The 12,575-nt window shown below is 36.4% G+C and overlaps 1 protein-coding gene across 1 annotated transcript; it reads left to right on the top strand.

Annotated features, from left to right (window-relative positions):
* Positions 1-2,234: 2,234 nt before the first annotated feature.
* On the top strand, positions 2,235-7,480 carry LOC103480817 (oocyte zinc finger protein XlCOF6-like). The gene is made up of 2 exons (XM_008436001.2): positions 2,235-2,590; positions 4,972-7,480. Exons 1-2 carry the CDS (start codon positions 2,380-2,382, stop codon positions 6,918-6,920), a joined length of 2,160 nt encoding a protein of 719 aa, XP_008434223.1. The 5' UTR covers positions 2,235-2,379; the 3' UTR covers positions 6,921-7,480.
* The last annotated feature ends 5,095 nt before the right edge of the window (positions 7,481-12,575 follow it).

The raw sequence follows: 12,575 nt of genomic DNA, 5'->3' as shown, positions 1-12,575 counted from the left end.
TTAAAGACGGACTCACATTCAGGCAGAATTAATTTCTGTGCATTTCAGTTTTCATGGAGTTATGAACCATGGGGAATAATTGAGTTTAGTATTTTTGGCATTTCCATGAATGACTTCATGTTAAGTTCTTTACATATTAAATCATTGAAATGTTAGTTTTTTTTTCTGTGTAAATAGAACTCTGTCATGTTTATTTAAAGAAATGAAAATATTACTGAGATCTGGTCAGATTTCGATTTAGAGCTAACCACAGAGTGGGTTTTATTTTCCCAAATGTTCCACAGAAGTCATTGTTATACTTTGCTGCGAGAATGTGTTTGTACATGTAAATGTTTGCACGTTGAAAAGACATTACGTACCAGTATTTTGAGCCAGAAAACTTGCTAAACCCGGTGGTTGGTTTCATTTTTGCAATAACTACATTAAATGAGTTCTTTCATACGAATGGATTTTTTTTTTTTACCAGTGATATTTGTAGTGGCTCACAGGAGTAAAGCATTTGAACATTTTTAGATTTAAACTTTTGAACTCCTTGTGTTTATCCTTTGTTGTATTTATACTTTGATTTTTATAAAGTGGATACATGGTATCTTTTACTGTATGCACTGGTAGAGTCAGAAATGAACTGTGCTTTGAGAACAATGTTTTCTGAATATACTTTCTGTATCGTTGTTGCAGAGGTATCTCAGAATGCTGTACGACATACCCTGGACTAAAAGCACAACGATACCGTACGCACAAGTCAAATTAACAGAGAATCTCAGACAAAGTAACAACCACTAATCTTTCATCACACCCACATTTCTGTATTACATTTTTTTTTAGTGGTGTGATGTTATGTTTTCATTTTAAATATGTTTTCATTGCCTGTAAATTGAAAATCATTTTTGAGAGAAATAAAACCTTTCAAACATCCATGTATGTGTTTTTAATGTATACAATGTGTTGGATTAAGTGGTAAAGATTATGAAATAAATGGCTTTTAAATAATCAAATTTATTGAGTGAGTCGGTAACACTTTATTTGATGGGGTGTGGATAAGACTAACATGGCATTGTCATAATCATAACATCTGTCATGAACATGAAGTCTTTATGAATGTTTATGACGGTTGTCATGGTGTCATTCTGTAAATAATGACACTTTTAATGCAAAGTTGCTCTAAAAGTTGCATTGAAAGTCCATTTTAATTGCCAACTTTGCATTAAATTATTATTTATAAAATCATGCAAAGTTGGCACTTTTAATGCAACTTTTAGAGAAACTTTGCATTAAAAGTCTCATTATTTACAGAATGACAACTGTCATACACATTCATAAAGACTTCATGTTCATGACAGGTGTTATGTTTATGACAATGTCATGTTAAGTCTTATCCACACCCCGTCAAATAAAGTGTTACCAATGGGTGTAAATCTCTGAATACTTGCCACATCTTTGGTGTATAATGTTCATAGATTCCTGATGGATGCCCATCGGATAACTGCAGATTCTTTTTGTTTGCTTGAATTTTGGAACTCACATTTATGTGTAAATGAAGGCCTATAATTACATGCAAGTCTTCATGTAAATGTATTAATAGTGCAAAATTATCTTTTCCTCTGACCAATTATCTTATCAGATATTTTAATATCACTCAGTTTTCCACATCACAATAAATACAATTATGACTGTTTTTAATTGTATTTTCTTTACAATCACCACCTGGAATAACTACATTATCATTTCAGTAATCATTCATTAAATATCAGTACTATTAAATGAAAAGTTTAGAAACTAGTTATCTATGTGTTTTCTATATACATAACTGAATATGAGAATGAAAATATATCAGACATTAAAAAAACAGGCCAAGAACTTTTCAAAATAACCAGAAAACTTACTGTTTTGATGGATGCCTACAAAAAGACCTACAAAACTACAATATAGTATAACAATATTAGACTCTGGTTTACATACTAAAAAGATGATACTCAAAAAATTAGAGTAAACATTCCAATATATTTTTTTCTGTAAGATAAAAGTATATTTTTATAACTCATAATTAACAGAAATAAAAAGCTTTAAAATCAGTCTTTGTGTAATTATTCCTTATACAAATATATTAACTCGGCTGAAATAAATTAAGGTTAAATAAATTAACATTTAACCTTTCAAAATTATTCAATTCTACATATTTTGCGTCTTAAAAGGTGGCAAAAAGCGGTAAATTCAGACCGACCGGAACAAAAAAACTCGTTTACAGTTTCTTCAGAGCAGCCAAAGTGAAACACACGGAAAGACACAGAGCACACGGTAGCGTTAGCTTTTCTTTTGTTAGAAGGTAATTTGAAAACTGGTTTGGTGTTTTAGGTAAATATTTCCGTGTTTGCAGTAAACATGTCTTCAGTTCAGCCTCAGATAGAGTTTATCAACGAGCAGGAAACTCCTGCTGGAGAAACATTCACGGAGTTTAAAGAAATCAAAGTCAAGATCGAGGAAGAGATGGAGGATCAGACTGAAATCAACGTTAAGTCCGAGGAAGAGATGGACGATCAGCGCAGACTGATGGATTTCACCAGGATACCGAAGATCATCTTACACCGGATAGGTACGAAACACCTTCACGTTTTACTGATGATACAGGTCGAGTAAAGTTCTAGATGTGATAAAGAGATTTGGAGACTGGGAGAGCTGAACTCAAATAGATTTTACACCAAACTGTAATAACAAATCCGCAGCAGCTGTAAATATTAAATGCTTAAAAGTGATCAACTGCGACCTGGACTATTATTCATCATATAATACGACAAATACAGTTTGTGACCCAACCAGATTAAGGACGTACTCGTTACGGTTGTGTTTAATTGCGTTATGTCCAGATTTAAAATAAAATTTCAGACTCTAGGGCCAAACTTAAAAACAATTCACAATAGCTTTTTTTCTTTGTTTTAAACCGATAACCTATAGTTTTCTCATTCCAAAGCCAATAACGATAATAATCAATAACATACCTGGAAATAACAAAGGCTAGTGAACAAAAATGTAGAGTTTTAACTTCAATATTCTCAACAAAATCACAAACAGCTGACTTTTTAAAATGTACAGTTTTGAAATAAAAATCTGTTATTAATCCTTTTGCAAAATGTATCAAGAGAAACCATATCGCAAATGAATGAATCTATTTTAATTAGTTTTATTACTTATTGATGTAAAAAAAAAAGATCTCTAGAATTAATCAGGGATGTAAAATAAATACGGTGGGAAAAAAATGGATTCTACATGTTAAAATATGTGAAATCTTTTCCTCTTCCCATGTATAACAAGAAGGAAGATTAATCAAATGAACCGCTTAAAGAATGAAATATATCTGATGCACATGAGGACCCGTCATGATTCAACTGTTTTTATAAGCAGAATAATTGTAATATTAGCTTTAACAGTTAATATAAGTAAACGTACAGTAAATGTTTTTGTGATCAATAACAGCAACAGACTGTAGTTTAACATGATGTTGACCTGTAATGTGTTGCACAAACAGATGTCACTATAAGATCATAATATTATGGGATTGCCAGAAAAATGTGGTGCATAGCGCAGTAAAGGCGATGCTTGTAAACTGATTTAAATGAATAACGGCGAGCCTGGTGGGGGGAGGGGGGGGGTAAAGCCCGGAGGCTCAAATCTCAGTCATCACCAATCAGCTCATTATGATTACAGTCAGGCCCAGAGGCATTGGAGGGCATTAGGGGGCATTAGGGGGCATTGCCTGCCCTCAGTCAGCTGGAAGCTGTTTTTTTTTATCTTTACCTCAGAGCAGTGGCGACTCCAGAAATTTTTTTCTGCAGGTGCTAAGGGGGAGCTAAGCATTTTACTGAGGGTGCTATGACGGATCGTTTTTCCCCCTACAGTCATCAACACACACGCATTAGTACTGTTATTTTAATCAGACTGATTTGCATTTATTTGATGCTTAGAATGTGTTCTTCATCAGCACTATATTACCTGAAATTGTTTATCGTAATAACATCTGAGAAAATTCACTGTTCAGCAAAACTTATGGTGACAGTCCTAACGTCACCCACTGAGAAAAAAAGTCACCAGTTTCTGTGGTAAATGACATGTCGGTACAGAATGTTCAACCTTTCTCTGATAATAGATAATAAACTCAAAGGCAGTTCTCTACAGGAAGTCTTAATTACTCCTATGCCACCAAACAGGAAGTGGCTACAACTTCCGTCCGTAAGGTTTGGTTTCTGCCAAATTTTGAACACTTCTTTTTGGAGCTGAACTGAGCCTACCTGAACATAATATAGAGTCTTTCTCAATGTACTGCTTAGTGGCAATATGCAGAATTGATTGGTGGAGTTGGAGTTTGTCGATCAGCGGCTAGTTCGCAGTTGCAACATATGCTAGAGCTTTGCTGAGCTGCAAGGGATATTTGAGGTTGCTTACAGCTTTAATTTGAATTGTTTCAGTAATAAACAACAGATGTTTAATGCAAATGAAGATTAGAATGGAGACATGAAATCTACCAAAAGCATCAGCAGGACTTAAAACGCTTATTTTATCTTTTTTTTTAAGGTGCACTAGAAAACAAACTCTTCTGTTCATAAAAGGTTTTCGCTGTAGAACTTTGTATTGGACTCTGAGGTTCTACAACAGGATTAAATCGAGCTGCTGTTTGGACTATTTCTGTTGGGGAGCCACGAGGTCAGGGGTCCCCAAGGTTGGTCCTGGAGGGCATGCTGGATGCCGGCCCTCAAGGACCGACTTTGGGGACTCTAGGTTAAGCTATCGCCATCTTGCTTTCTCACCACGAGGTCCAAAGTATATATTGACTGACATGAAGTTCCCTTCTGTTCAGAAGGACTAAATTGGTTATGTTGTCATTTTAGTCTTTGAATCACTTGAAAAGGCTCTAAGTGATTAAAATGAAGGTTTCCTTCTCTTACTCACATTTAAAAGCTTTTGTTTTGTCTTTTTGTGCAGATCTCCCACAGTGCTGGGTGTATAAAGAGGAGGAGGTTCTCAATGAATTCACAGATTGTTTCAAGGAGGAGAACTCCACTGTAGGACAAGAGGAACCAGAAGCTCTGAAGATAAAACAAGAGCAAGAGTTCAAAGAGGAAGAGAAGCCACTCTGCATTAGTCAGGATGAAGGGCATCTTGTGCTGAAACAGGAGACTGATGACATTTTGGTGAATCCTCCTAATGTGCAAAGAATCCACAATGAAACAGAACCACAGAGGAACCAACTCATCTCTCATGGTTCTCCAGAAGCTGAGAACCAGGATAAGGAAGGAAGCAATTCTGAAGACCCAGGAAAAAAGAAAGAACAGAAACACAACGAAAGATGTCAGAAAACTACAAATTGGAAAAGTAAAACTGACAGTTCAAAGCAAAAAACACACAAGGAAGCTCACCTACACCAACAATTGTATTCTTGTAAAGTTTGTGATAAAACCTTTTCTCAAAGGAGATACCTGACTAAACACACTAGAATTCATTCGGACAAGAAGCCTTTCACGTGTTCAGTCTGTGGTAAACGTTACGTTCAAAAGTTCAGTTTAATTTATCACATGAGAATTCACACAGGTGAGATGTTCTCATGCATTAATTGTGGGAGAAATTTCAGTAGGCAATCATCTTTAAGAAATCATATGAAAATTCACACGGGCGAGAAACCTTTCTCATGTGTCACCTGTGAAAAAAGGTTCTGCAGTAAATCCAGATTAAATATCCACATGATGATTCACACAGGAGAGAAACCTTTCTTATGTGGCACCTGCGGAAAAGGTTTCCGATTCAAATCTAAGTTACTTGGTCACATGAGAATTCACACAGGTGAGAAGCCTTACTCGTGTGGGACCTGTGGAAAAAGTTTCGCTGTGAAAGATAATTTAGATCAACACATTAGATGTCACACAGGTGAGAGGCCTTTCTTGTGTTCTATCTGCGGTAAAAGTTTTACTAATAGATCTGGTATAACTTATCACATCAGAACTCACACAGGTGAGAAGCCTTACACATGTGTGACCTGTGGAAAAAGTTTTTCCCAAAGAACCGTTTTAAAATACCACATCAGAACTCACACAGGTGAGAAACCTTTCTCTTGTGTGACTTGTGGAAAGGACTACCCATCCAGATCTCAGTTAAATTGTCATAGGAGGAGTCACACGAGTGAGAAGCATTTCTCATGTCCAAGCTGTGAAAAAAAATTCTTCACTAAAATTGCTTTAGCCACTCACATGAAGACTCASACAGATGAGAAGCCTTTCTCATGTGTGACTTGTGCAAAAAGCTACAGAACCAAATCTGATTTAAAACGTCACACGATGATTCACACAGGTGAGAAGCCTTTCCTGTGTGAGAAGTGTAGAAAAAGTTTTCGAAGCAAATATGAGTTACTGAGTCACATGAAGATTCACACATGTGAGAAGCCTTTCTTGTGTGAGACCTGTGGAAAAAGTTTCCCTGCAAAAGCTTGTTTAGATCAACATGTTAGAGGTCACTCAGGTGAGAGGCCTTTCGTGTGTATTACCTGTGGAAAGAGTTACATTGGAAGAAGCAGTTTAGCTTATCACATGAGGATTCACACAGGGGAAAAGCCTTTCTCTTGTGTGACCTGTGGAAAAAGTTTTCGATGCAAACCTCAGTTAACTAGTCATATGGTGGCTCACATGAGTAAGAAACCTTTCTCATGCACAAGTTGTGACAGAAGTTTTTTAAACAAAATTAGTTTAACTTATCACATGAAGACTCACACGGGTGAAAACCTTTTTTCATGTGTGAATTGTGGAAAAAGCTATCAAAGCAGAACTAATTTAAATCGTCACATGATAACTCACACAGATGAAAAGCCTTTTTCTTGTGTGACTTGTGGAAAAAGCTTCCATAGCAAATTTAATTTAAATCGTCACATGACGATTCACAAGTGAGGAGCCTTCCTCATGTGTGACCAGTGGGAAAAGTTTCACTCAAAAAAATGAAAGCTTAACCGCTCATGTGAGAGCAACATAATGTGAATCTTTCCATGAAACTGTTTTATTTCAAGTGTTTTTAAAAAATTAACTACGTATTTTTAAAAGTGATATTTGTAGTGTCTTAAAGGAACAATGCATTTGAAAATTTTTAGTTTTACATTAAACCTCTTTGGAGTCTTTGTGTGTTTATCCTTTGTTGTGTTTATACTTTTAGTTCCATGATTTTGGTTAGTGGTTATCTGTTACTGTATGAACTGGTAGAATCTCAAATTAATTTTGCTAATATTTTCTGAATTTGAACCTAAATATACATTATTATAGGTGCCATACATTGTGGAGCAAAAGTTAAACAGATATCAGACAAAATAACCGTTAAACATGAACACAACACCCACATTTCTGTATCACATTTGTTTTTTTAGTGGTTTGATGTTATGCTGCGATTTTAAAGATGTTTTTATTGCCTGTAAATGGAAAACCATCGTATTTAAAAGAAATAAAGGCTCACATATTCATTTGTGTGGTTTTAATGTATATAATGTATTGGATTTAGAGATACAATTTCTGGAATAAATTGGTTTTAAAGCAATATTCTAATTTAATGAATGAGTCGCTGCATACTGTGTGTCAGACAGTTGTCAGCAACACAGGAGCTCCACAGGGAACTGTCCTCTCTCCCTTCCTCTTCACGCTCTATACATCCAACTTCAGCTGTTGCACTGAGATCCGTCGTCTCCAGAAGTTCTCAGATGATTCAGCTGTGGTTGGTTGTATCAGTGAGGTGATGAGACTGAGTACGAGACTTTGTCACATCGTGGGCTGAACCACCTGCAGCTCAATGTGACAAAGAGCAGGGAACTGACGGTGGATCTGAGGAGGAGGACCAGGATGCTGGTGACCCTTGTTACCATCCAGGGGGTCAGCGTGGACATTATGGAGGACTATGAATACCTGGGAGTCCACATTGACAAAAAACTAGACTTTCTCAAGAACACTGATGCTGTGCACAGGAAGGGCCAAAGTCGCCTCTACTTTCTGACGAGGCAGAGGTCTTTCAACATCTGCCGGACTTTGTCAGGATGTTTTGTGAATCTGTGGTTGCCAGGGCCATCCTGTATGCTGCAGTGAGCTGGGGCAGCAGGCTGACGGTGGAGGACACCAACAGACTGAACAAACCGATCCAGAAGGCCAGTAATGTCATCGGAGTGGAGCTGGACTCTGACCCTGATCCTGACAGAATCTGATCCTGTCCAAGATGGAGGACATGTTGGACAACAAGTCTCATCCACTCCATGATGTGCTGGACGGATCCAGGAGCAGCTTCAGCCGGAGACTCGTTTTACCAAAGAACCACAGAGAGATTCAGGAAATCATTTCTGCCTGCAGCCATTAGGCTTTACTACGCCCAAGTCTGTGCTAATTGATTCACTCATTTATAGATCTGTGTGTTTCTATTTGCTTAACTGAATGTATGAATGAAAATACAACAGACATAATAAAAAGAATTTTTCAAAATAACCAAAATACTTTTATTGTTTTGATGGTTTTAATTAATGTGATCTCCTCTCATTTTCTCACATCTTGTCTCTTCAGTGACCTTTCATGTTTTCACTTGTTTCTATGGCAACATGAGCCGTTTTTCACAAGACAGTCAGTTATTCTCAATGTTTTCAAGCCAAAACAACAAATCTCTGTCCTTCTAAAATATATGTAGTCATTCACTGTTTAACTTTAAAACTGAATGATATCCTACAAAAATAATATTCTACTCTGTTTTACAAACTGAATAGATCATACTCAAAAAAATTTTAGTATATATGTACCAATATGGTTCTTCTGTAAGATAAAAAGTACCTTTTGATAACAGGTAATCCTCAATAACTAACCGAAGTAAAAGGCTTTAAATATTAGTTTGTCTGTGTACTTCAGTTCACTCACTGAAATAAATTAACCTTTCAATAATATTCTATTCTACTTTATTTGCATGTTTGGTGGTGACTAAAATTGGAAAATTCAAAGCAGAACAACAAAAAACTCATTCACAGTTAATTCAGTACAGCCAAAGAGGCACTGCAGGAACTGCAACCAGGAAACAATAATAATAAAAACAGAGATAATTAAACAATAATAATAAAAACAAATAATTAAATGCATATTTAATATTTATCTTGATTGACTGCTAAGTTTACATATTTAATGTGCATTAAATAAACACTTTAAATAATTTTACCATTGTCCATTTTCACCTTTCATATTTTGTCTTCCAAATTGTCCTTTAAATGCTTTTAAAGAGCTAGAGCTCATTCCAGGAATCTGTTGGTTCTGTTTCTGCTTGGGTTCTGCTGTGTCTCACAGTGAGGTTCTGTGGTTGCCAGTGAAAGAAACAGAATCAAAATAAGGGCATTTTTGACTGAACATATCTACCAATCCACTACAGTCAGCTGACCAAACCGAAGAAGAAATGGTGCAATGGATCTGCAGTGTCTCACACTGATTAGTGACCTTTTAACAAAACATGTTTCATAAGTTACAGTTGAGCTAAATAACATTAGCAGGTTCTGTTATTCCAAGCTGAAGTTCATATATGTGGGTGTTAACAGATTTGGTTCACTGTTGATGTTTTCCACCTGAAACAGCTGAGAACTGATGTTAGAACAGTTTTCTATGAGGTTAGAAAACCTCACAGAAAGCTTCTTATTTCCTCTGTAAATAAGAAGAGGTCTCATCAGCTCAAAAATAAATTGTTTTGTGTCAAATTTTATTTTATTTTTTTTAAATTGGTGTAATTTCATATTTTATAAATGTTATGGTTTCATTTGTTCTGAGCATAAACTCACCAAAAAGTGAAATAAAAGATATAAAACATTTTAATGTGAGTAATTCATGTGTTTCGTTTGATCTGAGCTACTGGAAAATCTCCGTACACAAGAGTGGATTGAGTTACTGAAATAAATGAACTTTCAATAATATTAACTTATTTAATAAAACTATTTTAAAATGCGAGACTAAAAGTCGGAAAATCAAAGCGGAACGAAAAGTCGTTTACAGTTTCTTCAGTGCAGCTACGGTGAAACACAAGGACGCTAAAAACAAAGAGCAGATAGTAGCGTTAGCTTTAGTTTACTGAGACGGTAGTTAGAAGACGAGTTTGGTGTATTAGATAAATAGTTGCGTGTTTGTTTACAATTAAAAATGTCTTCATTTCAGCCTCAGAGGGAGTTTATCAACGAGCAGGAAACTCCTGCTGGAGAAACTTTTACAGAGTTGAAAGAAATCAACGTCAAGATCGAGGAAGAGATGGAGGATCAGCGCAGACTGCTGGATTTCAGACGGATACCGAAGATCATCTTACACCGGATAGGTACGAAACTGCCTCTCGTTTTACTGATGAGACGAGTTGTTTGGGGCCAAGCTGAACCCCCAACCGAAAGACCGGGGAATAACAGCCGGAAATACGAAATACTTAGTGATCAGTTGTGACCTTTACCATTTGCTGTTCTTCGTATAATATCTAAATTACAGTTTATGAACGATAACACACTTATCTTTACTACACCAGTTTAAGGAAGTACTGGTAAGAGTTTGTGTTTATAATGATGTGTGTTTTGTGCGTTATTTCAACCTTACACACCCAGTTTGAAAACTGTAGATTGTAAAACAAAGCTTGTGAAACCTTCATTAAATTTGTGAAAACTAAAAAAAAGGACCACTTGGGACCTCTAGTGGCTTATTCAGGACCTTAGATGTGATCTGTCTCGAATGAAACTATGTATTACCCTGAAAACTTAAAAATGGACTGAATTATTCTACATTAGTYACAGAATATGAAAGATACAGTGTGCTTTCTCCGGTTTTCTCAAACTCAATGCATTTTATATAGTTCCAATAATGACCAGTTGCATAAAACGCAGTTTGGGATTTGTGAAAACTTCAAACAAGGTATGAAACTCATGACAGGATATTTTTAGATTGACATCATCTCAAAAGAGGCCTGACCTGAAAGCAGGTTTGTTTTGACCTGCTTTCAAATGCAGATTCAAACAAAAATGGAAACATATTTGAATCTTTCCTTGACAATATTTGATAAAGTCAGTGTTGTGAGATCTACTTGACTTCCTGTATAACGTTTTGTTTCATTTTTTTATTATAGGCTTATTAAGAGGCTTACTGTGTTCAATTTGTCAAATGTTGCGTTACTAGTAGCAGGTTGTTCAGTTGTTTCTTTAACTCAATACTTGCTGCATTGTGTCTGCAAGTTTTTTGTTAAAATAAAAGCATCATATAACCAGTATGCATTTATTTAGCATTTATAGCTAAATTGAGAAATTACCAGCCAACCATTGTGATCAGTGCTGGTAGTGGGCGCTCAAATGMRATAATTGATTTAGAATCAATTCTCAAAAAGGTTAATATCTAATTAAAGCTACTGAAGCATTACTTCTTCTGTCAATCAGTCCAAATCAATCTTTCTTAATTTAGAGCCAATTGGCCTCACCAACAAAACACAGCAATGGAGTCATCTAAATTACTAGTTTTATTAATAATTGCCCTAAGCAATAAATAGTTATTTACAGCCAAGCTAGACTCTATGACTGACTGCCAATCCTCGACTCATCAMGTCGTTTGTTGCTTCAACTGCAGAGTTGTAGTCACTCATAAGATTCACTAAAATTAGTTGAGGATGGAATCTAGAACTTTATGTCATAACCTGCCTTCCGTTATTGTATTCATTCAAATTCAAAAATACTTTATTTATCCCAAAGGGAAATTGAATGTTGTTGTAAGTCCTTGATTTAGATTCTTCAGAGTTTTTGTAGATGGTGATGGCTGTTGGCAGGAAAGCTCTCTTGTAGCCGTCTGTATTACAGCGGACATGACGAAGCCTCTGACTGAAGAGGCTCTCCATTCCCAACACAGTCTGAGGAAGAGGATGGTCAGGGTTGTTCGTAAGTTTCTTCATTTTATGAAGGATCCTTCTTTGCATGATCATCTCCAGAGGTTCTGCAGTCATCCCAGAACAGAACCAGATCAGAACCAGCCCTGTTTATCAGGCTGTTGAGCCTTTTCAGGACCCTGGCTCTGATGCTGCTGCCTCAACTGATGACGGCATAAGAGATGACGCTCTCAGCAACAGACTCATAGAACATCTACAGGCTCTTGGTGCAAACCTTGAATGATCTTAGCTTCCTCCAGTTGCTCTGTCCTTCTTATAGACGCGTCACTGTTGCATCTCCAGTTGAATCTGTTGTCCAGATGAACACAGAGGCATTTATATTCCTCAACCACCTCCACGTCTTCTCCCATGGACATGGAAATGGGTTTGATCTAATCCCGTTCCTCCTGAAATCAACAGTCATTTCTTTTGTAGTTATCATGTTACACAAAAACTCTGGTAAACTACAACTCTTTTCCCCTCCAAAGTACATTTTCCTTTTGCCAGGCCATACCTTATTGCTTTTGTTTCGTTTTTTTGTCCAGATCTTCCACAAAACTGTGTGTGTAAAGAGGAGGAGGTTCTCAGTGAGCCCAGCAACCAGGAAGAGAACTCCACTTTAGATCAAGAGGAACCAGAACCTCTGCAGATAAAACAGGAACAAGAGGAACCAGAAC

Source organism: Poecilia reticulata, linkage group LG18, assembly GCF_000633615.1.
Source record: "Poecilia reticulata strain Guanapo linkage group LG18, Guppy_female_1.0+MT, whole genome shotgun sequence".
Lineage (NCBI taxonomy): Eukaryota > Metazoa > Chordata > Actinopteri > Cyprinodontiformes > Poeciliidae > Poecilia > Poecilia reticulata.
Note: the sequence above shows the minus strand (reverse complement) of the source record. Positions and strands in the feature narration are given on the sequence as shown.